Source organism: Musca vetustissima, unplaced genomic scaffold, assembly GCF_032173495.1.
Source record: "Musca vetustissima isolate MV318-11 ecotype Yass unplaced genomic scaffold, APGP_CSIRO_Mvet_v1 utg26657, whole genome shotgun sequence".
Lineage (NCBI taxonomy): Eukaryota > Metazoa > Arthropoda > Insecta > Diptera > Muscidae > Musca > Musca vetustissima.
In genome coordinates, this window is record NW_026882043.1 from 113,306 (window position 1) to 139,258 (window position 25,953).

Sequence of the window (25,953 nt, forward strand, 5' to 3'; positions counted from 1 at the left end):
TTGAAAAAATATTCTTTAAAAAATCCACGCCTTTGGTAGACCCTTGAAAAAATATTCTTTAAAAACTCCACGCCTTTGGTAGACCCTTGAAAAAATATTCTTTAAAAACTCCACGCATTTGGTAGACCCTTGAAAAAATATTCTTTAAAAAATCCACGCCTTTGGTAGACCCTTGAAAAAATATTCTTTAAAAAATCCACGCCTTGTGTGGAGCCTTGAAAAAATATAATTTAAAAAATCCACGCCTTTGGTAGGCCCTTGAAAAAATATTCTTTAAAAAATCCACGCCTTGTGTGGAGCCTTGAAAAAATATAATTTAAAAAATCCACGCCTTTGGTAGGCCCTTGAAAAAATATTCTTTAAAAAATCCACGCCTTTGGTAGACCCTTGAAAAAATATTCTTTAAAAAATCCACGCCTTTGGTAGACCCTTGAAAAAATATTCTTTAAAAAATCCACGCCTTTGGTAGACCCTTGAAAAAATATTCTTTAAAAAATCCACGCCTTTGGTAGACCCTTGAAAAAATATTCTTTAAAAAATCCACGCCTTTGGTAGACCCTTGAAAAAATATTCTTTAAAAAATCCACGCCTTTGGTAGACCCTTGAAAAAATATTCTTTAAAAAATCCACGCCTTTGGTAGACCCTTGAAAAAATATTCTTTAAAAAATCCACGCCTTTGGTAGACCCTTGAAAAAATATTCTTTAAAAAATCCACGCCTTTGGTAGACCCTTGAAAAAATATTCTTTAAAAACTCCACGCCTTTGGTAGACCCTTGAAAAAATATTCTTTAAAAACTCCACGCCTTTGGTAGACCCTTGAAAAGGTATTCTTTAAAAAATCCACGCCTTTGGTAGACCCTTGAAAAAATATTCTTTAAAAAATCCACGCCTTTGGTAGACCCTTGAAAAAATATTCTTTAAAAAATCCACGCCTTATATGAGCCTTGAAAAAATATACTTTAAAAAATCCACGCCCTGATTGGAGCCTTGAACAAATATTCTTTATAAAATCCACGCCTTGTGTGGAGCCTTAAAAAAATATTTTTTAAAAAATCCACGCCTTGTGTGGAGCCTTAAAAAAATATATTCTTTAAAAAATCCACGCCTTTGGTAGACCCTTAAAAAAATATATTCTTTAAAAAATCCACGCCTTTGGTAGACCCTTGAAAAAAAATCTTTAAAAAATCCACGCCTTTGGTAGACCATTGAACAAATATTCTTAAAAAAATCCGAGCCTTTGGTAGACCCTTTAAAAAATCAACCCCTATTGTTGGTGCATTGGTGCTTGAAAATACTTGAAAAAAAAACAACGTTTGGGGTTTTTTGTGAATTTGTATTTATTATTTCCAATAAAGCTGGTATTTTCCCATCAAAAGCTGTTCATTTGACCCAGCACATTGGGTGGGGGAATCTGACAGTATGGAGTGAGATAACAATTCGATGACAGTTTTTTTGTGTTTTTTTACGAATCATCTATTCCTACTTTCGAATCCAAATAAATAAATGCGCAAATGCTGTATAAAGAAATTTCTTATCGCCAATAATTTTTTTTTTCACTGTCTTATAAAAACAATATTCGGAAAAAAATTCTAAGATCAGTTTTAGCACTGACTTTATATTGTAAGCAAGTCGTATAAGCGGAAAAGCAACAGCAGCAACATGAAAATAGTTTTTGCCCTCACTTTGCTGGTCGGTATTTGTTTGCCGATATTTGCACGCCCTTCTTGGGTGGACGATGACATCAGATTTGGAATTGGTAATGCAGATTATGCGGATGATGATAGCCTTGAGCAATGGTGGGATAGCCTTTTTGACAAAGAATTGACCTCGGAGGGGGACACCCCAAAAGGAAAAGTCGAATTTGAAATGGATTGGGAGAAGGAATTGCGGGATCTTCTATCTGTATTGGATGACGTTGCGGAGTTGGGAGAAGAAGTTACTGAAAAAGAGGAGGCTGAAAAATCTGAAGATGAAAATCATATTAACTTTGTCAGCTTAAATTCGGAAGATAATGAAAAAGAGGTTGAAATGCACAAAACTCACTTTTACAAAGTAAACGAAGTCGAAACTGAGGACCATAGTCCGGAATTGGAAAAGGAAACAGAATCTGATGAAGAATTCCGCGAAGAATCACATAGCACAGATGCTTTAATATCAAATAGCCCCTTAGGTGCTTTAATAAAACTTGTAACTATTACGCATAACTCAAACACGGAAGAGGAACAGCCTAAAGGAAAACTCGCCGAGGTAGATTCTATGGCAATCGCCGATCATAGTGCTGAAGAATCATCGGAAATTGAAAAATCCGATAGCAAATTTTTGGTATCACCGGATCAACAAAAGGCTGATCTTCTCAAACACGTTTCCGTCACCTCGCCACACAGTGAACTGCTGACAAATGAATATTTTGACAATTTGTTGGACTTGGTATATGCCCAGAGTCACATTTACGAGGCTTTGGATTTCATGCAAAAGAAAAATCTTCAATTATACGAACAAATATTTGCCGCAAATGGCAACCCTGCCGTTGAATATAATGGTCAGGAGCATAGACAAATCGAAACGGAAATAGCTGCAATGCTGTCGACACTGGATAAGGTTCGTGAAAAGGTTCTCGAAGTGAAAAGTTTGGAAGAGAAGCGTAACTATCATCTGTTGCTGAATGCTGTGGTCAAGGAAATTTATGGTGATAAATAATTTCCCTAAAAAAACCTAAATTTATATATTGTATTTATTTTGAATTATTTATGAATAAATTCTACAACCTATATATTTTTTGAATCCACCCCTATGATAGCGTGATCGCAAAAATAAACTTATTGATAAGAATAGGGTGTTTGTTTATTTATTGCAGATAAAGAATTGTGCCTGCGCCTAAATGTATGCTACGCAATATGATGTAAAGAGGCGTGGATATTTCGATAATATTATTTCATGGCTTAACCGAAACGTTGATTTTTTAAGAATATTATTCAAGGATCTATCAAAAGATTGGATTTAAAAACATATATTTTTTAGGATCTTTTATAGGCTTGGAGATTTTTTAAAGAATATTTTTTCAAGGCTCCGCACAAGGCGTGGATTTTTTAAAGAACAAGGCGTGGATTTTTTAAAGAATATTTTTTCAAGGCTCCACACACAAGGCGTGGATTTTTTAAAGAATATTTTTTCAAGGCTCCACACAAGGCGTGGATTTTTTAAAGAATATTTTTTCAAGGCTCCACACAAGGCGTGGATTTTTTAAAGAATATTTTTTCAAGGCTCCACACAAGGCGTGGATTTTTTAAAGGCTCCACACAAGACGTGGATTTTTTAAAGAATATTTTTTCAAGGCTCCACACAAGGCGTGGATTTTTTAAAGAATATTTTTTCAAGGCTCCACACAAGGCGTGGATTTTTTAAAGAATATTTTTTCAAGGCTCCACACAAGGCGTGGATTTTTTAAAGAATATTTTTTCAAGGCTTCACACAAGGCGTGGATTTTTTAAAGAATATTTTTTCAAGGCTTCACACAAGGCGTGGATTTTTTAAAGAATATTTTTTCAAGGCTTCACACAAGGCGTGGATTTTTTAAAGAATATTTTTTCAAGGCTTCACACAAGGCGTGGATTTTTTAAAGAATATTTTTTCAAGGCTTCACACAAGGCGTGTATTTTTTAAAGAATATTTTTTCAAGGCTCCACATATTTTTAAAAATTCCTCGCTTTAGTTAGGTCATTGAAAAATGATTTTTTAAATAATCCCTCCATTTGTGTGATATGTGAGGGCTCACTCCATTCCCAGCTTTGTTTTTGTTATTAATTTTTTTTCTCGGAATATTCTGGCATTTGTTATCAGTTTTCAATTTATTTTTCGAATTCTAAAGGCTTTTGTTTTTGCTCTTACCGTTCTCAATGCAGTCGATTGACAGCTGAGAGATTACAGAAATGATCTTACCTTTACGTGACGACCCCAAATCCCTGATAATGAACTGGGTTCTGTTGCTGCCATTGATAATGAAATGTTCTGTAAGAGAAGACTGTCCGTCGTCTTCTCGAAGTGAATATTTGACTACGTTTTTATTAGATATTTATTTTATTATTGTTGTTGTTTTTGTTATATTATAAAGATTTATTAGCCTAGGTGCTGCCTTCTATGCTCTAATCATAAGTGGTCTCATTCCATTCGTTCGATTCGTTGGAGGCATCATTACCCTCACAACCCTTGACATAATCCTCCTCGGAACTTTGTTTGGTTTTCTCCGGCAAATCGTTCAGCTCGATTTTGGCCTCCTCGGATTTATTGCGATCTTCCTCGTTTTCGTTTTCTTCATCTTCGTCTTCGTTATCAACAATTAAATATTTTCCATTTTCTTTTTGTTTTTCCTCGTCGCTGAGCGACACAATCACTTCATTGTAATCCACATCACGAACAATGTTGCGAATTTTCGGTAACTCTTCACTCACGTAGAGGTCATCGGAAAGGGTTTGACGTCTACGCCGTCTGGCAATGGCATTTTCTGCCTGATCTTCTTTGGGTTGATTTTTTTCCTCGGATGAGTTTTCTTCCGACGAATCAGCATTGCGGCGACGTCTAGCTGCTTCCTCGGCAGGAGCTTCATTGGGTTTTTCAGCGGGTGCTTGTTTTTCCTCAGAAGATTCTTCAGAGGAGTTGTCGGCATTTCGGCGGCGTCTAGCAGCGGCCTCTTCGTGTTTTACTTCATCTGTTGGGGCTTCATTGGGTTTTTCCGCAGCGGCTTTCTTCTCTTCCGAGGAGTCCTCTTCGGAGGATTTGTCAGCATTTCTTCTACGTCTGGCAGCCTCTTCATGTTTTACTTCCTCAGCGGGAGCTTCATTGGGTTTTTCAGCATCGGCTTTCTTTTCTTCCGAAGAATCTTCCTCTGAAGACTTATCAGCTTCTCTCCGACGTCTGGCAGCCTCTTCATGTTTTACTTCCTCAGCGGGAGCTTCATTGGGTTTTTCAGCATCGGCTTTCTTTTCTTCCGAAGAATCTTCCTCTGAAGACTTATTAGCTTCTCTCCTACGTCTGGCAGCTTCTTCAGGTTTTACTTCCTCAGCCGGAGCTTCATTGGGTTTTTCAGCAGGTGTTTGTTTCTCCTCAGAAGATTCTTCGGAGGATTTATCAGCTTCTCTGCGACGTCTGGCAGCCTCTTCTTGTGTCACTTCTTCAGCAGGGGCTTCACTGGGTTTTTCGGCGACTACGACTTTATTCTCTTCCGATGAGTTCTCTTCAGATGACTTATCTGCTTCTCTCCGGCGTCTGGCAGCTTCCTCATGTACGGCTTCCTCAGCAGGAGCTTCACTGGGCTTCTCAGCCGGTGCTTGTTTCTCCTCCGAAGATTCTTCCGATGAGGAATCAGTTTTTCTTCTACGTCTGGCTGCAGCTTCCTCATGTTTCACTTCCTCAGCTGGAGCTTCACCTGGTTTCTCACCTCCTTTCTCCTCGGAAGAATCCTCTTCAGATGACTTGGCACTGCTGCTGCGTCGGGCCCTTTTTAATTTGGCAAATTTCTCATTTTCAATGGTGCCCAAATCTTTGACACGAATATGATTGTGGTTGGGTAAATCGGGATGAATGGAACGTTTGGCACGACCACCAATCAGATTGTCCTCCGTATTCTCATCATCATCCACCACAACTACCGTATATTCATCTTCCTTGCCCATGGTGTTATCCTCATCCTGTGCAATATCTCTGACAACATACTGGATTTTAACCTCGGATTTTATTTCATCACTTTCTTCACTAGAATCAGCATCTTTGGCTTTGGGCTGCTCATCTTCCACCGATTCCCTGGAGGAACTGTCTTGGACTACTTTTTTATTGAGGCTATTCACTTTCTTCAAAGGCACTTCTTCCCGACTTTCATCACTTGAACTCTCCGAACTATCGATTTGGAATTTTTTAACAGGTCCTGCCAAGGACACAGCCACCAGGGCACACAACAGTGTGCACACAATTATGAGTTTCATGGTCTTCTCTTTATCTGTTGTAGGTTTTTTTCCGGAAAAATTTGCACTCCTGACTAGCGTATTTCGATTGTGTGTTGTTCTTCGTTCTCAATTCGTTTACATACTGTCCTCATAACACAAATACTTCGTAATTTGTATTGATACGTTAACGCTTTCCTTATCAGCAACTGTCTGGCCGGGTCTACATAGAAGAGTTACTGTGGTCAATGTTTTGTCGTTGCAAATTTGTCTTTGTAAATTTGGAATTGCAAATTTCTAGCTACCAGAGAGAGCTATAAGAGTCAGGAATTTTTTATAAATATTTTTGTAAGGGTTATAAGAGGAGTGGATTTAAAAAAAATCTTTTTAAGGACTATCCATAGGCGTGGATAAAAATATTCTTTGAAAAAGGCTTGAAAAAATATTCTTTAAAAATTCCACGCCATTTGTGGAGGCTTGAAAAAATATTCTTTAAAAAATCCACGCCATTTGTGGAGGCTTGAAAAAATATTCTTTAAAAAATCCACGCCTTTTGTGGAGGCTTGAAAAAATATTCTTTAAAAAATCCACGCGTTTTTTTGGGGAGGCTTGAAAAAATATTCTTTAAAAAGTCCACGCCTTTTGTGGAGGCTTTAAAAAAAAGTATTCTGAAAAATGTATTCTTTAAAAAGTCCACGCCTTTTGTGGAGGCTTGAAAAAATATTCTTTAAAAAATCCACGCCTTTTGTGGAGGCTTGAAAAAATATTCTTTAAAAAATCCACGCCTTTTGTGGAGGCTTGAAAAAATATTCTTTAAAAAATCCACGCCTTTTGTGGAGGCTTGAAAAAATATTCTTTAAAAAATCCACGCCTTTTGTGGAGGCTTGAAAAAAATATTCTTTAAAAAATCCACGCCTTTGGTTAGACCTTAAAAAATAATCTTTGAAAATATTGAACCAATGCTTCGTTCTGGTCAGGAAATAAATTACGACTTATTTAAATCCCATATTGATAAGAGTGATTGTAGTCAGTGTAACTTTAACGGATCAGTGACAATCAGTATCATTATCGCCATCATCCACATCATCATCGAGTGTGGCAGATTCAAAATATTTTTTATTTTGTTTTTCAGCTGTTTTATAAATAATATTGAGTCTGAAAATAGTTCGTAATAAATAAAATGCATTTTTATGTAATTTTTTCATCGTTTGTTTCTGATGAAATTCCAGACAGGCGGACGATAACTGGTTGCATTCGGAATTCTGGGAAAGGAAAACGAAATAAAAATAATCAAATTGGCCTTGCTCGCGATCTTTGTTGTCTAGTCAAGAAGGAAATGCTGTAAATAAACACTTGGAAAATCCATGTGAGAATTTTAACAGTGGCGATCAGGTAGGGAAATATGTAAACATAACTTCCCCATAATTTTCTCTTTCTCACTTAATAATTTACAAGTTTTTTCCTCTCTTTAGAAATTAATAAGAAAATTATTCTCTTAAACATAAATTTTAATTATAAAAAAACAAAATCTCTAAGAAGCAAATTTCCTCACACACCATAAAATTTTGTAAACAAATTTGCTAAGAGTTTCGCAAAGTATTTCTCTACACGATGGACGTTCGTCCATCCATCAGTCCAGATATATGTTTTGTTTTTTTGGACGTGGATGTGTATTTTTGGTTTTTTTTTTCGGCAGGTTAATGACTCAATGAGGAAGTAGTTGTTGCTATTTGCTATGGTCATGCCGATGAGCTATGTCTCCTCTGTCCATTTTGTACGGAAATTTGTATGTACTAAACATTCCGACCATATTTTACTCTCAGAGGATTCTATGTTTGGTGACAAAAAATAGCAAACGAATATATAAATAAAATAGAATGGGAATCTCATTAGGACTATACGATGGTCAGTTGAAAAGTTTTCGGCATAATATTTAATTTTTTTTGATTCCAGACAACCCACCCAAAAATATTCTTCAGACCTACTTCAAGTCACTACCACGTAAACCAAATAACATTATATTGTCATTTATCTAAGTAATTTTATCTATTTTTCCATTTCCCAAAAAACGCTCCAAATTATACATTACCCACTCTCTCACTCTCCTATCCCCCTGTGTTTATATTTTGTTTTCCACTGCAACATTATTTTAGATAATCGACAGCCAAAACAAAGACCTATCCCAAAATAACTTGAATTGACCTAAAATAACATCACTTGACACACACGCAGCTCTCACCACGCTGCCAAACAGCAAAACAAACTAAAAGCTTACACACGGCGAGTGATGAAAAGGCAAACATACACGCAACACGCTGAAAAATGAAGGAAAGAAAATAAACAGCCAACAGTAAAGAAACAGCAATTAAACCATTATTACAACAAATGTAAAAAAACGACAACAACAAAAACAGAGAAGAGGAACATTTTCTAGAGAAAAGAAACTTGGCAGATCGAGGTGGGACCCTATAACTGATATTTAAAAAAATCCCACCTTTGGGAAGACGAAAATATATATGTGAGCTATATCTAAATCCGAACTGATTTTCACGAATCTTTCCACGCATCATTCTAGGCTCAATTCAGTACGCTGTGCCAAATTTCGTGCAAATCGAGAGATATTTAGGGGCTTTGGTGCAACATTTACCTTAAATCGGACGAATATATATGGGAGCTATACCTACATTTCAACCGATTTTCACGAAACTTAGCACCTCTCATTCTAGGCTCAATTCAGTACGCTGTGCTAAATTTCGTGCAAATCGAAAGATATATAGCGACTTTGGTGCTCCATTCATCTTAAATCGGACGACAATATATATGTGAGCTATATCTAAATCTGAACCGATTTTCACGAAACTTTACACTCATCACTCTATTATTAATTCAGTTCGCTGTGCTAAATTTCGCAGAAATCGAAAGATATATAGGGGCTTTGGTGAACCATTTACATTAAATCGGACGAACATATATATGGGAACTATATATAAAACTGAACCGATTTTCACGAAACTTAGCACACATCATTCTAGACTCATTTCAATACGCTGTGCAAAATTTCGTGCAAATCGAAAGATATATAGGGACTTTGGTGCTCCATTTGTCTTAAATCGGACGAAAATATATATGGGAGCTATGTCTAAATCTGAACCGATTTTCACGAAACTTAGCACACATCATTCTAGACTCATTTCAATACGCTGTGCAAAATTTCGTGCAAATCGAAAGATATATAGGGACTTTGCTGCTCCATTTTTCTTAAATCGGACGAAAATATATATGGGAGCTATGTCTAAATCTGAACCGATTTTCAAGAAATTTTACACACATCATTATAGACTCAATTCAGTATCCTGTGCCAAATTTCGTGCAAATCGAAAGATATTTAGGGACTTTGGTACACCATTTACTTTAAATCGGACGAAAATATATGTGGGAGCTATATCGAAATCTGAACCGATTTTTCCCAATTTCAATAGAGTTCGTCCTTGGGCAAAATAGAAGATCTGTACTAAATTTCATCCAAATCGGATTACAATTTACAATTTAACACGAACAGGCGGACAAGCTGACGGACGAAAATGCATAAATCGACTCAGAATGTGATTCTATTCATATTCTCAAAAGGAACCCTTAACACAGTGTGGTAAAGGGTATAAAAAACCCACCTCTGGCAAGACCTTAAAAAATATATTTTTATGCAGTATAGTCGGACGGGGTCGAGTTTGATGAAAATCTAACTTTCGGTGGTTCTATATTCTGATTGGGCAATATTTCGCGATATTAGCACCCTCTTGAAGGATCGTGATCGAACACACAAAAAATGAAGTTGTCGGTTCATTTCATCCCAAAAATTATTATCCGATCATCACCGAAAATTATACTCGTTGTCCTTGACCATACCTGGATCTTCATGGAAAAATTCAATGCGATCAGCACTATATATCCGCCCTCTAGTTTGTTAATGGGTTACCAAATAATATATGAATACCTAAGCACCTGTAAATATTTACGTGTAACTTAAACATCCGTACAAACGACAATATAATTCGTATTAATTTAAAGGTCAACCACTCCTCTTGGATATTCTATCAACTTTTCGGGTCTATACCCTTCGGGAGTAACTATATACGCTATAGAATAAAAATTTAGTAATTTTTCACATAAAAGTCAGGGTCCATTTGACCCGCTAAATATTGATCAATCTTTATCAAAACAAGCATGCTTCTTCTTTAGCCCGATCCCGTTCTCCATGTAAAAACACGCGATGTTCGGGCCATAATTGCGGCCTCTGGAGCGACCAGAAAAAAGGACAAAAATTAAGTATTTGGTATATTTCATCTCCTAAATATTAACCGATCTTTATTAAAAACATGGGTCTTCATTGGCCAGAACCCATCCTACATGCAAAACTTCGTGAAGATTGGTCCATAATTGTGGCCTGTATCGTGTTTACAAATCATAATGGATGGACGGACACACATGTCTAAATCGACTCAGCTAGTCGAGATATGCCGATCGGTATACTTGAAGGTGGATCTACGTCCAATATTTCGCGGCGTTACAAACTCTTGGGGCTGCACAAAGCTATAATACCCTGACAACATAGTTGTGTAGGGCATAAAAATCCACGTCTTAGATAGACCATTGAAAAACATTTTTAAAAAATCCGCCTAAAATTGATTTGATGTTACAATTTCCAAACCGTTTACTGAACTAACCACACCACCTCATTTCCCCATAGCGCCCGCCGTCAAAAAAGTGAAACGTCCAACAAGTGGAAGAAACAGCATGAATTGATCTAAAAGAAAACTTATGTGAAACTTTAAAAATAATCAGTCGCTAAATTGCAGCCAAGCGCACAACTTTTAAGAAAAAATACTACTTAACGAGAGCCATTTGTGCTGAGAATAAAAAAAATTAAAAATACATAAAAAATAAATAATTAATTCAACAATATTATAAAATCACAATAAATTGAAAATATACAAAATAATAATTTTTGAAGTGACCAATAAAAATCCATTAAAAAAAGAATAACAAAAAAATAAAAATTGAAAATCGTGTGTAATTAAAATAATTTAACAGTTATGCAATAAGCTGCAATAAAAATGTAACAACGAAAAAAAATCGGAAATTTAAAACACAGTTAATTCAAAACGCACATTTTTACCGGCTGTAAACAATTGTTTCTTTTCGCTTCTGAGTAATTTAATAAATTGAGTAACAGACGAACGAACACCTTTCTCAATAGATTTCAATATTTTTTTTTTTTTTTTTTTTTGAAATACATATATATTTTTGAAATACAATTTTTCATTAAGCAAAAACAAAAAAAATAAAAGAAAAAACGAAAAGTGTATTTTTAGTTTTTCTCTTTGGTGTTATGTGAACTCTCTTAAAAATCCAAATTTTCTCTTTTAATTTAAGAGCAACGAAAATAAAAATAACAGATAAGAGCATTAATTTCAAATAACAAAATAAACAAAACATAAATAAAATTTAAACGCCAGACAAATTAGCAGAAACCATAAAACAACAACAACAAACACAAAATATAAAATATAACCATTCGCCAGAATGCCAGAACCAAACTTCTTATCAATGTATTCATTTGGGCATGAGGCCCCAAAGAAAAAGCCCATCATTCATGTGTCATGCGGCATTGGCGATACAGATGGCTTCCCCGCCTTTGATGTCGATTCGGATGCCTATGCGGTCAAAGATGATTCGAAATGGGGTTTTCTAATAACTGGCGGTGCCGAATTCCATATGCCATTGACAGTATTTCAGGTGAGTTGAAGATGCAAAAAGAAATAAAATAATTTGTTAGTTACTACGATCAGTTTGGGCTTTTTTTTAATATTTTTTAATGGACCAAAATAAGGTCTTACCATAGGCATGAATTTTTATACCCTACACAAGTATGTTGTCAGGGTTTTATAGCTTTGTGCAACCCCAAGAGTTTATAACGCCGCGAAATATTGGTCCTAGACCCACCTTTAAATATACCGATCGTCATATCTCGATTAGCTGAGTCGATCTAGACACGTGTGTCCGTCCGTCATGTATGTCCATTATAATTTGTAAACACGATACAGGCCTCTGTTGTTGGACCAATCTTCACGAAATTTTGCATGTAGGATGGATTCTGCTCAATGAAGACCCTTATTGTTTTTGGTAAAGATCGGTTAAAATTTAAGGGATGAAATGGACCAAAAACTTTATTTTTGTCAGTTTTTTCGGGACGCTCCAGAGTCCGCAATTATGGCCGGAACAACACAAAATTTTACATGGAGAAGGAGATCGGGCCAAAGAATAAGCATGACAGTTTTCGTGAAGATCGGTCAATATTTAGCGGGTCAAATGGACCCTGACTTTTGTGTGAAAAATTAAAATTTTTTATCCTGGGGCGTATATAGTTGCCCCTGAAGGACATATACCAAGAGGAGTTGTTGACCTTCAAATTGATACCAATTATATGACTGTATGTGTTATACGTAATTAGGTAAAGGTGACTATGTGCATAGTATTACTATTAATCCATTAGAGGGCGGAAATGTCGCTCTGATCGCTATGAAATTTTACATGAAATTCCGGCTATGGTCAAGGACGATGCCTATAATTTTCGGTGATTTTGAAATGGTGCTTAGGCGGTGCATAAAAGCGAAATCATTATTTTTTCAGATTTTCTAGTCGTTCTAGAGGCCATTATTATATACAGAACATCACATATTTTACACGGTGAAGGGGATCTGAACAATTACTTAGAACGGCTGTTTAGATGATAATGGTCAATATTCCGAGGGTCAAATCAACCACAAACTTAAGTGACCACATTTTTATTTTATGTCAGGTTTAGACCTATAATCGGGCAAGAGAGTGCAAATATCTTGAAATTTTACCCAGGTTCAGAGTATAGAACCGCAGAAATTAGAGTGTGTGGAAGTTGTGTAGGGTTTCATATGGTCGGTCCCGTCCGACTATACTAATCCGCTTACTGGTTATTTATTTTTTAAGCCAAACATGTTTTTAAATACAAAAATGCAAAGTCGGGTAGTGTGGATCACTATAAAAACAGTAAGGAAAGTTCAAAAGTCGGATGAGCCGACTATATAATACCCTTCACCACTTTGGACACATACAAGAGATGCTAATATATACAATATCCTGTAGATAGAACAGACATCTAATCTTTAGAGGACCATTGAAATGGAATGGGGCGAAACTAAATGTGTGATCTACATAGGTATGTGAACCAAGTAAAAAAATTCAATGCACATACCATTCTGAAATCTATGAAAAATTGTATGTCAATCAGATTCTTTTGTGTACCATTTGTATGAAATCTAGGAAAATAATGTATATGGAGCTATATGTAAATCTGGACCTAATTGAGCAACCACTATGCCTTTGGTATGCTGCAGCACAGAGCGCTGTTCACAATTTTATCTCGTGTATATGGAACAGACGTAGGCTCCTCTGTGCACCATTTACCAAAAAATCGGAAGAAACTATATATGGGAGCCCTATCTAAATCTGAACCGATTTTCACAAGACGTCGAATACATAAATAAGAACGTATCTCAATACGTTGTGCCAAATTGTTTATCAATCGGACAAAAGTTGGGAGTTGGATATATCCATATATTGGATATATCCATATAGATATATAAAACTCCGTTTACATCAATGTGGATCTATTGTAATACGCTCTGCAAAATTTTGTCTCAATCGGAAAAATTATGGAAAGGTTAGTGCACCATTTACATAAAATCGGACGAAACTATATATGAGAGCTATATCTAAATCTGTACCGATTTCAACAAAACTTCATAAATATCAAAGAGGACCTAATTCAGTAGGCTGTGCAAAATTTTGCCACAATCGGAAAAATATTGGGAGTTTGGTGCACTATTTACATAAAATCGGATAAACTTTATATGGGAGAAATATATCTAAAACTGAACCGATTTCATCAAAACATCAAACTGTACCTAATTTAGTACGCTATGCAAAATTTTGGCTCAATCGGAAAAATATTAGAATTTTGGCGCACCATTTACATAAAATCGGACAAATCTATATATGGGAGCTATATCTAAATCTGGACCGATTTTCATGAAATTTAGCACACATCATTCTAGGCTTAATTCAGTACGCTGTGCCAAATTTCGTGCAAATCGAAAGCTAATTAGGGACTTTGGTGCACCATTTACCTTAAATCGAACGAAAATATATATGGGAGCTATATCTAAATCTGAACCGATTTTCATGAAACTTAGCACACAACATTCTAGGCTCAATTCAGTACGCTATGACAAATTTCGTGCAAATCGAAGAATATATAAGGTCTTTGGTGCACCATTTATCTAAAATCGGAAGAACATATATATGAGAGCTATATGTAAGTCTGACCCGATTTTCCCGAAACTTGGTACACGTCATTGTAGGCTCAATTCAGTACGCTGTGCCAAATTTCGAGCAAATCGAAATATATTTAGGGACTTTAGTCCACCATTTACCTTAAATCGAACGAAAATATATATGGGAGCTATATCTAAATCTGAACCGATTTTCACAAAACTTAGCACACATCATTCTAAGCTTAATTCAGTACGTTGCGCCAAATTTCGTGCAAATCGAATTTTAAAAATGCGACTTTGGTGTACCATTTACCTCACAAAAATACATGGGACGTCAAACATGTATATGAGAGTGTTTTTGTGCATATTCTCAAAAGGAACCATGTGTCTATCTCGTTTCCTTTTGCCTCTTACAAACATATGCACAAAGACATATTACCCTGTACCACAGTGTGGTGAAGGGTATAAAAATTCACACTTCAGTTTTTATTTTAAAAAATATTTTTAAAAAAGTCACGCTTGTGGAAACCATTTAAAAAATCCTTTTTTATAAAACTTAATGCTTATTGTGGTCCTTGAGAAATATTTAATTTATATAATTAACCAGTAAGGAAAGTAGTAAAGTCGGACGGGGCCGACTATATGATACCCTTCACCACTTTGAGTATATTCAAGAAATGAATCCTAACAGAAGTCGTATGTGTCAGTCTCGTTTCCTACTGCCTGCTACAAACATATGCGCAAAAACATAATATCCTGTGCCAGAAAAAAAAATTGGTTCAAGGGTTCGAACCTCAAAACCTGGGGGCTACCAGAAAAAATTGACCACTATTTATAGTGTAGAGATGTGCTACCTAATAAGAACTGTACTAAATTAAGTCAATTTGGTTGAAAAATTCAGAACCCCCAAAATACCAAAAATTTGGGGTACCGTTATATGGGGACTACCATAAAAACTAGACCTATATTTATAATTTTTTGTAATTTGGTACCCAATAAGAACCCAATGTACAAAATTTCAGAGAATTCAGTTATAAAACAAGCCCAAGAACCCGAAAATACCGAAAATGTGGGGTACCCTTATATGGGGGCTATCCGAAAAAATTGACATTTACTTTTAATTTTTGGTAAGGAGATTTGCTACCCAATGAGAACACAAAGTACCAAATTTCAGCGAATTCAGTTAAAAAACGCGCTCAAGAACCTCAAAATACCGAAAATTTTGGGGTACCCTTATATGGGAGCTATGCCTAAACGTGGACCGATTTTCTCCAATTTCAATAGGTTTCGTCCTTGGGCCAATTAAGTGACCTGTGCCAAATTTCATCCAAATCGGATCATAAATGTGACCTGTACTTTGTTAACAAAAATACATTCTGGAAACGGACATGCATAAAAAAAAGTGATTCTATGCATATAAGGAACCATGGGTCTATCTCGATTATTTTTGCCTGTTACAAACATATGCACAAAGACATAATACCCTGTACCACAGTGTGGTGAAGGGTATAAAAATGTTGTGTAACATTTTTAAATATTATTTTTTACATTTACAATATTGTTTATATGTCATGTGCACACATCCACACGTTTATGCTGTACGTGAACCAAATTTCATATTTTATTCTATATTTGGGCAAAATAAATGTATTCACCATAACAATAAGCTGACATTTATGTGTAAATATTTTGATGTATGTATGTGTGAACATGTAGACTCGAAATATTGGACCAGAACTAGAACTGATGTTCAAACATTTGTTATATTTTGTGCATATATACTTAAATGTATGTATGTAAACAGTAGCAGATGCCAAGGAGGAAAATTATTATGCACAGTGGTGAAATTATACAATTTTGAAATAATTTCAAATATACGACCCAATCTAATATATTTATATATTTGCTCAGTTCGTTATAATATGCAATTATTTATGCGTTAAGTATGTGTGTGAATGTATGTCATCATAACATCGTTTGTATGTGCAGCAGCAGCAACAGCCTGTTGGATGTGCCACGGGGGCCATCATTTCCTTACCCCAGAAATGAGATGTGTTGTAATAAAACAAAAACAACAAAACATGAATAAATATGCCAAGTGTATTTTAATGTTTGCCGCCGCCTCAGCCGCATCCGCCGCTGCACATATAAACGCCTGATTGGTTGCCACATTCGCCTGTTAAATTTTCAGATTTTATCCGCACATTTAATGCGAAGAGCATCAATAAAAGTTTATGGCAAATGGAGAACATAAATCTGGCACAAGTTTTAATAAAAAAATGATTTTGTTTTATTTTTTTTTTCTATTTTAATAGCTGTATGTAGAGGAAGTTTTAAACTTTAAGCTAGGAAGAAAAAATCTATTCAGGCTAAAGAAAATTGTTTAAAAAAATAATAATTTTGGAGTCCCAATTTATTGTAATTTTCGAAAATTCAATATCCAGTTTTTAAAATAAAAATATAATTTATATAATATATTTAATATATAATCCCCCTTTCCGTTCTCTGACCGCCATTGTCGCTTAATTGTTCTCTGTCGTGTGCCATTTGACGACGGGGTGTCGTCCCATTCAAAACTAATAGAAGTGAATATTTATTAACAGAAAAAATAAATATTTTTGGCAACATTTCCATTTGCGCAACAAATTATAAACAATAAGTCCGCCGCTTCTTCCGCCTTTCGATTGCTTCATTTACCATCATAAACAATAACCACTGCAATGAGAATTAATATTTGTTTCTTTTGTTTTAAGAAAAAAATCAAAACAAAATCACCAAAAAAAATTAGCTGAAAGGGAATCTGTTTTTCTTTTTGACGTCTGCTGTTATATATGTAATATAGCAAGAAAAAATAAATTGTATCTTTTATCATATACTGACACCATAAATATACAGAATCAATACCAAGGATTATAATTTAAGAATAACCTAAAAATATATATTTACTCTATATGTATTAAGTTTGTTTCTGTCGATTTGTTTAAAAATATTTTTTAAAGGTCTTACCAAGAGAGTGATTTTTCAAGTATATTGTTTAAGATCCTATCTGAGGCATGGATTTTCAAAATATATAATTATCAAGGTCCTATGCATAGTCATGATTTTTTAATGTCTATAGTTAGGCATGGATTTGTATACCCTACACAACTATGTTTTCAGGGTATTATAGCTTTGTAAGAGTTTGTAACGTAACGTAAGTTTACCGATCGTCATATCTCGACCAGCTGAGTCGATCTAGACATGTGTGTCCGTCCGCCCGGGTGTCCATTATAATTTGTAAACACGATACAGGCCACAGTAATGGATCAATGTTCACGAAATTTTACATGTAGGATGGGTTCTGGCCAATGAAGTCCTTTATTGTTTTTGGTAAAGATCGGTTAATATTTAGGGGATGAAATGGACCAAAAACTTTATTTTTGTCGGTTTTTCGGGCCGCTCTAGATGCCACAATTATGGCCCGAAATCACAAAATTTTTCATGGAGAAGAGGATTGGGTCAAAGAATAACCATACCTGTTTCGATAAAGATCGGTCAATATTTAGCGGGTCAAAAGGACTCTGACTTTTGTGTGAAAAATTACAAAATTTGTATTCTATAGGGAATATATTTGCTCCTGAAGGACATGGAGCCGAGAAGTTGATAGTATATCCAAGAGGAGTGGTTGACCTTTAAATTGATACCAATTATATTGTCGTATGTACTCGGATGTGGGAGTTACACTTAAATATTTACAGGTGCTTACGTACTGAGATATTATTTAGTACCACACTAGAGGGCGGAAATATAGCGCAGATTGCTTTGAAATTTTCCATGAGGATCCAGTTATGGTCAAGGACAACGCCTATAATTTTCGGTGATGATCAGATAATAACATTGGGATGATAACATCTATTTGCACGAAATTTGGCATAGGGTACTGAAAATGACGTGTGCTAAGTTTCGTGAATCCAGTTATGGTCAAGGACAACGCCTATAATTTTCGGTGATGATCAGATAATAACATTGGGATGATAACATCTATTTGCACGAAATTTGGCATAGGGTACTGAAAATGACGTGTGCTAAGTTTCGTGAAAATCGGTTAAGATTTAGATATAGCTCCTATATAGTTACGCCCGATTTTAGGTAAATGGTGTACCAAAGTCCTTATATATCTTTCGATTTACAATTTGGTATAGCGCAATGAATTAGGTCTAGAATAATGTGTGTTAAGTTTCCTGAAAATCGGTCCAGATTTAGATATAGCTCCCATATATATTTTCGTCCGATTTAAGGTAAATGGCGTACCAAAGTCCCTATATATCATTCGATTTCCATGAAATTTGGCATAGCGTAATGATTTAGGTCTAGAATGATGTGTGTTAAGTTTCCTGAAAATCGGACCAGATTTAGATATAGCTCCCATATATATTTTCGTCCGATTTAAGGTTAACGGTGTACCAAAGTCCCTATATATCTTTCGACTTGCACGAAATTTGGCGCAGGTTAGTGAATTGAGATATAGCTCCCATATATATTTTCGTCCGATTTAATGTAAATGGTGCACCAAAGTCCCTATATATTTTTCGATTTGCACAAAATTTCGCACAGCGTATCGAATTAGGTCTAGAATGATGTGAGCTAAGTTTCGTGAAAATCGGTTCAGATTTAGATATAGCTCCCAAATATATTTTCGTCCGATTTAAGGTAAATGGTGTGCCAAAGTCCCTATATATCTTTCGATTTGCACGAAATTTGGCATAGCGTAATGAATTAGGTCTGGAATGATGTGTGTTAAGTTTCCTTAAAATCGGTCCACATTTAGATATGCCTCCCATATATATTTTCGTCCGATTTTAGGTAAATGGTGCACCAAAGTCCCTATATATCTTTCGATTTGCACGAAATTTGGCATAGCGTAATGAATTAGGTCTAGAATGATGTGTGTTAAGTTTCCAGAAAATCGGTCCAGATTTAGATGTAGCTCATATATATATATTTTCGTCCGATTTTACGTAAATAGTGCTCTAAAGTCCCTTTATATCTTTCGATTTGCACGAAATTTGGCATAGCGTAATGAATTAGGTCTAAAATGATGTGTGTTAAGTTTCCTGAAAATCGGCCAAGATTTAGATATGGCTCCCATATATATTTTCGTCCGATTTAATGTAAATGGTGTACTAAAGTCCCCATATATCTTTCGATTTGCACGAAATTTGGCATAGCGTAATGAATTAGATCTTGAATGATGTGTATTAAATTTCCAGAAAATCGGTCCAGCCATACATATTTTTGTCCGATTAAATGTAAATGTTGCTGTAATCGGTTTAGATTTAGATATAGCTCCTATATAGCAATCGGTTCAAATTTCGATATATATTATATATTTGCTTTAAATTGTGCCTGATCCGTCAAAAATGCGACGTCTGTTAAGATTCATCTTTTGAATATGCCCAAAATGGTGAAGAGTATCATATAGTCGGCCTCGTCCGACTTTACTGCTTTTCTACTGGTTTTTTAATATTTTTGAGGTCCTGTCTTATTTTTTACTAATTCTTGTATCAATACTTCGGTTTGACACTGTTTGCCACAAATGTCTACACTGGTCTCTCAGAATTTTAGTTATAGTCGTCAGCCGTCTTTAGTAAACGTTTTTGTTGTGTACGTTTTAGAAAATCCGACCACATAAAAGTAGGTTAGAACAAAATCCATTTCATGTTTGTATTTAATGGCTCTTTGCTGCTGCTGGTGCCTCTACTCTATGTACATCTTTCTTAGAACACAAAAAATTAATATAAATTGAAATATATCTATTTTGAATACTACAAAAAATAATTTTTGTTGTTTTGTTTCATTTGCGAAATGTGAATGGCCCAAACGATCGGCTGAATGCGGCAGTAGTAATAATTTAGTATTCATAGAGACAACACATTCGTATTAAGGAAAAACTTAATAGAAAGGATTGCATTTTAACATAAATATATTATTTTTTGTATTTTTCCAAAATCCATTCAAAAATTAAAGGTTACACCGGATGGTCTGGCTGATAAGGGTGGCATACGTCTGGGTGATATAATCTTGCAAATTAACGAAGAGGACGTAACTGGGCTGACATTGGCACAGGCACACGAAAAAATTGACGCCAGCGGCAAGAAGATACATTTTCTGGTAAAGAGGTATGTTGGAGGATAGATGGTTACATAAGGGGTTCTCAGGGTATAAAGGAAAAAAATCATGCCTATAAATACCTGTATTTTCCTTTATGCCTAAATCGTTGATTTTATGAGACCTCCAACAGTCTCTCAAAAATCTGACCCAACTTTTTTTTCTTTATTTTCCTTAGCATGGAGGAGGATCCATTGGAAGAATTTGAAATAGGCGAGGAGAAGTCAATTGTCCTGAGAGTACCAAAACCAGTGCCACCTCCGCCAGGTTAGTAGCTCAAACCTGTATTCCTGAATATTTTTATTTTCAATATTTTCCCTTTTTGCATGACAACAAAAATTACCAAGGCATGCGTCTCCCCCATCCTGCCACAACCCCACAAATCCCATGTTCCCAAAAGTTATTTTTCTTTGTAAAAAATAAAAATCCTCACACACACACAGGCACATATTTATTTTATTAACAAATAAAATCGGTCTATTTGTAGAATTTGTCCCTACTCCACTGCTAGGCTCCCGTTGTTGGCATCCCATTATGTGGAATCCACCTCCACCACCTCCCAAGCCAAAGAAAAAGAAAACCAAAACCGAAATCGATGAAGAGGGTAATGAGGTGGTTATCGAACTCAGCGAAGATGAATCTTCAGAAGAAGAGGAAGAGGAGGTAGGAGGCCAACAACAACCACAAGTTTTTGTTAACCCAATTAAACTTTCTATTCTATTTTTTTGTTCTTTTGATTTTTGTAAATATTGAAAAAAAAACAAATTATATTGCTTCCCAAAAAAGGAGTTGCCACATCATCGCATCATACGCAATATCCGACGTTTCTTTGCCAATGTGGGTGACGATATTGAATTGAAAAATCGCATTACCGAAGATATGCTCTTGGCTTTGCCTACAGCTTCGAAAGATACCTAATTGCGGCGCCAAAATGTTTTTTGTTTTTATATATATTTTTTTTAAATTAATATTTATTTTTTTAATTTTTACTAAAATTAATTTATTTATATAATTATTTATATACACATCCATTATTATGAACGTAGAAATAATAACCCTTAGTCCTGATTTATATTAGGCGAGTTTACTTGCGGCAATTATTATCGTTCCTTTTTGAACTTGCTCCATGCGTCTATACAAGGCAATTCGGTTTCGAAAATATTTCTTTTTTCATTTGATGTCAATAGTTTTTCACATTTAAATAAATATAAAATGTCAACAAATACGAAATACACAAAACGAATTGCCAGAAAATTGTCGGTACGAGCAATTTTTTTCCATTTCTATTCCCCTTGCCCCTCTCTCCTACAGTCAAAGACTTGCCGCAAGTAAACTCGCCTAATATAAATTGGGACTTACATAGTTAACAAAAATAGTTGGCATTGTTGTTGTTTAATTTTTTTTCATTGTATATATGTTCATTGTTTTTTATATAAGAGAAAGGATATCAACAAGGATATAAAAAAATTTGTTTTAAATAAAATTTCAAATTTCTTAAGGTCTTAAAGAATATTTTTTCAATTCTCCCAAAAGGCGTGGATTTTTTAATGAATATTTTTTCAAGGTTTCACAAAAGGCGTGGATTTTTTAAAGAATATTTGTTCAAGGCTCCCCACAAGGCGTGGATTTTTTAAAGAATATTTTTTCAAGGCTCCCCACAAGGCGTGGATTTTTTAAAGAATATGTTTTCAAGGCTCCCCACAAGGCGTGGATTTTTTAAAGAATATTTTTTCAAGGCTCCCCACAAGGCGTGGATTTTTTTAAGAATATTTTTTCATGGCTCCCCACAAGGCGTGGATTTTTTAAAGAATATTTTTTCAAGGCTCTTCCTATAAGGCGTGGATTTTTTTTTAAAGAATATTTTTTCAAGGCTCTTCCTATAAGGCGTGGATTTTTTTTAAAGAATATTTTTTCAAGGCTCCCCACAAGGCGTGGATTTTTTAAAGAATATTTTTTCAAGGCTCTTCCTATAAGGCGTGGATTTTTTAAAGAGTATTTTTCCAAGGCTCTTCCTATAAGGCGTGGATTTTTTAAAGAATATTTTTTCAAGGCTCTTCCTATAAGGCGTGGATTTTTTAAAGAATATTTTTTCAAGGCTCTTCCTATAAGGCGTGGATTTTTTAAAGAATATTTTTTCAAGGCTCTTCCTATAAGGCGTGGATTTTTTAAAGAATATTTTTTGAAGGCTCTTCCTATAAGGCGTGGATTTTTTAAAGAATATTTTTTCAAGGCTCTTCCTATAAGGCGTAGATTTTTTAAAGAATATTTTTTCAAGGCTCTTCCTATAAGGCGTGGATTTTTTAAAGAATATTTTTTCAAGGCTCTTCCTATAAGGCGTGGATTTTTTAAAGAATATTTTTTCAAGGCTCTTCCTATAAGGCGTGGATTTTTTAAAGAATATTTTTCCAAGGCTCTTCCTATAAGGCGTGGATTTTTTAAAGAATATTTTTTCAAGGCTCCCCACAAGGCGTGGATTTTTTAAAGAATATTTTTTCAAGGCTCCCCACAAGGCGTGGATTTTTTAAAGAATATTTTTCATGGCTCCCCACTAGGCGTGGATTTTTTAAAGAATATTTTTTCAAGGCTCCCATGAAGCGTGGAGAAGGAAGAAAGGCGTGGATTTTTTAAAGAATATTTTTTCAAGGCTTCTATAAAGCATGGATTTTTTAAAGGCCACTTTTGAATTTTTCTCCTTCGTATTTGATATCCTTTCTATATTCTCTCATATAACTATTCGGTTATCAAAATATTCACTTTATTAACACCAATAAAAACACCAAACCAACCATCCTCCATGTATTGTAGGTGCCTCCTCCATTGAGGCACGTTTGCGTGCAATGCAAAGGAAACTGTCGGAAATTGCTGAAATACCGAAAATTCTCTCCTCGACATTGGCGACGGTGTCGCAGACCTTTGAGAAGTTGAATCTCACCGGAATGCCGCCAAATCCCAACTACACGGCCGGTGACATTTACCAGCAGCATTTGCAGAGACGTAAATTGTCCTACGATGAGGATGCCTACGATTATGAGTTGAGTGATGGTGGTAATAGTGATGAGGACGAAGTGGAAGAGCGGGACGATGATGTTGACAAAAAGAAATCAAAGAAGCGGTTGGATGAAGATTTCAATGCCAAGGAGGCCTATCAACGATTAAAGCAACACATTGCCGCCAGACGTCGTAGAAAATCAAAGGACGTAACACCAGAATCTGATTATGCTTCGGAAAATAATTACTCGCCAACGGGCGAGCGAGAGGGTGGAGGGAGTGATGATGACGAAGATGTCTACAAGGATGATGGTGGCGGCGACACCGATGACGACAAGACCATTAGTAGTGATAAAGAGTTCAATATGAAATGTTTCCTAACACCTGGAGGTCATGACCCAACAGATGATGAAATCGACGATGATGAGGATGAGACAGATGAAGATGATTTCCTTACAACAACATTTACCTGGAGTTTTGCGAATAAATCCAAATCGAAAAACACCTCCAAAGACACCGATACTACCAGCAGCGACTCATGTGCCAGCTGTGATGAAGACGGAGCAGCTGTGGAGAAGGAAAGAAGTCTTATTGCCACACTTAAGCAACATGAAGCTTCCGTTAATAATGCTCCAGAGGATTCCTCGTCAAAACAACCAAAGGTGAGTGGGATAAACCGTATTTTTGTTTACATTCTTTGACATTTTTCTTTTCCCTCTTCTTTTTCTATATGTTTTACTCCTTAAAGCTGGATAAATTTTGGCCCTGGGCAGATCGTGAGAAAATTATTTACAAGTAAGTAGAAACGTTACTATGGTAATTTAATTGCAATTAAAAAACAAATCCGACAAGGCTTAAAAAAAGAGAAACAGGTCTTCTTCATAGGAAAGCTGAAGGTCTTCTCCTTCATAGCAGAGCTGGAGGTCTTTCAAATGGAGGGGGATTTTTTAACAATATTTTTTTCATGTCCTATCCAAAGTTGAGGATTTTTAAAAATATTTTTTCAAGGCTTCTTCTATAAGGCGTGGATTGTTTAAAGAATATTTTTTCAAGGCTTCTATAAGCCGTGGATCTTTTAAATAATTTTTTTCAAGGCTTCTATAAGACGTGGATCTTTTAAATAATTTTTGTCAAGGCTTCTCTGTAAGGCGTGGATTTGTTATAGAATTTTTTTAAGGGTTCTCTGTAAGACGTGGATTTGTTAAAGAATTTTTTTAAGGCTACTTCTAAACGGCGTGGATCTTTTAAATAATTTTTTTCAAGGCTTCTTCTAAAGTCGTGAATTTTTTAAAGAATTTTTTTCAAGACTTCTATAAGGGGTAGATTTCTTAAAGAATATTTTTTCAAGGCTTCTATAAGGCTTGGATTTGTTAAAGAATATCTTTTCGAGGCTTCTATAAGGCGTGGATTTGTTAAAGAATATTTTTTCAAGGCTTCTTCTATAAGGCGTGGATTTGTTAAAGAATATTTTTTCAAGGCTTCTTCTATAAGGCGTGGATTTGTTAAAGAATATTTTTTCAAGGCCTCTTCTATAAGGCGTGGATTTGTTAAAGAATATTTTTTCACGGCTTCTATAAAGAATATTTTTTCAAGGCTTCTATAAGGCGTGGATTTGTCAAAGAATATTTTTTCAAGGCTTCTATTAGGCGTGGATTTGTTAAAGATTATTTTTTCAAGGCTTCTATTAGGCGTGGATTTGTTAAAGATTATTTTTTCAAGGCTTCTATTAGGCGTGGATTTGTTAAAGATTATTTTTTCAAGGCTTCTGTGGTTTCTTTAAAATATTTTTTCATCAACTTATAAAAAGTTTGTTTTTTTAATTTTTATTTTTAAATAATAATATTTTCTTTTTATTTATTCTCTCCCATTATATTACCTTTTCTTATTTTGCGCATATATCGTAGTATATATCTTAAGTAGATTTATATTAGAAAAATTTGCAATTACTTCTTATTAAATTTTCTCTTTATTCCTTTTTCTCTTTCTTCATTACAGACAATCGACTTGTCATTTGGTTCCTAAGAAACCTTTGGGCCTCATTGAACAGCGCATTCAATTGTTGGCTAAACGTAACCTTTTGGAGCATTTGGGAACCACCAACAACAGCAGCAGCAATAACAACAACTCTAACCAGAAAACCAATAAATAAACCACATTCGTTGTTCTAAGAATTTTTATTCATTTAAATTTTTTTTATTTTGTATATTTATTTTCTTTACTCTTTTTTTCTTGATTTGTTGTAATCAGATTTTTTTTATTTTTGAGGAAAATTTTACTGCCTTTATTTGAGACACGTGCCTGGCCTGACTGACTGACTGCCTGTCTGCCTTTTGTTTAACATTAGCATTTGAACCCACAGTCTCCATTACATTTGGTTATGTTTGTGTGCTTTTTATTTTAAATTAAATAAATAAAATCAAATCAAATGAAAATGTTGGTGTGTATTGAAATTTTCTGGTTTGCGTGTCGTTATTATGAAAAGTCAATATTTATTTAATATGACCAGGGCTTAAATTAAATT

At 35.0% G+C, this 25,953-nt stretch overlaps 3 protein-coding genes and 1 long non-coding RNA gene across 4 annotated transcripts; 3 read left to right on the top strand and 1 right to left on the bottom strand.

The window, feature by feature from the left end:
- Nucleotides 1–4,138: 4,138 nt before the first annotated feature.
- Nucleotides 4,139–5,973, bottom strand: LOC133328172 (nucleolar protein dao-5-like). The gene has a single exon (XM_061536728.1). It carries the CDS (start codon nucleotides 5,971–5,973, stop codon nucleotides 4,141–4,143), a length of 1,833 nt encoding a protein of 610 aa, XP_061392712.1. The 3' UTR covers nucleotides 4,139–4,140.
- A 5,537-nt stretch (nucleotides 5,974–11,510) lies between these two features.
- Nucleotides 11,511–21,385, top strand: LOC133328157 (PDZ and LIM domain protein 7). The gene is made up of 5 exons (XM_061536715.1): nucleotides 11,511–11,724; nucleotides 20,304–20,455; nucleotides 20,623–20,711; nucleotides 20,932–21,107; nucleotides 21,231–21,385. Exons 1-5 carry the CDS (start codon nucleotides 11,512–11,514, stop codon nucleotides 21,360–21,362), a joined length of 762 nt encoding a protein of 253 aa, XP_061392699.1. The 5' UTR covers nucleotide 11,511; the 3' UTR covers nucleotides 21,363–21,385.
- A 1,896-nt stretch (nucleotides 21,386–23,281) lies between these two features.
- Nucleotides 23,282–24,133, top strand: LOC133328173 (46 kDa FK506-binding nuclear protein-like). The gene has a single exon (XM_061536729.1). The coding sequence runs from the start codon at nucleotides 23,282–23,284 to the stop codon at nucleotides 24,131–24,133; it is 852 nt and encodes a 283-aa protein (XP_061392713.1).
- Nucleotides 24,134–24,177: 44 nt separating this feature from the next.
- Nucleotides 24,178–25,557, top strand: LOC133328158 (uncharacterized). Its single transcript, XR_009754276.1, has 2 exons — nucleotides 24,178–24,227; nucleotides 25,428–25,557. It is a non-coding gene; the product is annotated as an uncharacterized LOC133328158 (long non-coding RNA).
- The last annotated feature ends 396 nt before the right edge of the window (nucleotides 25,558–25,953 follow it).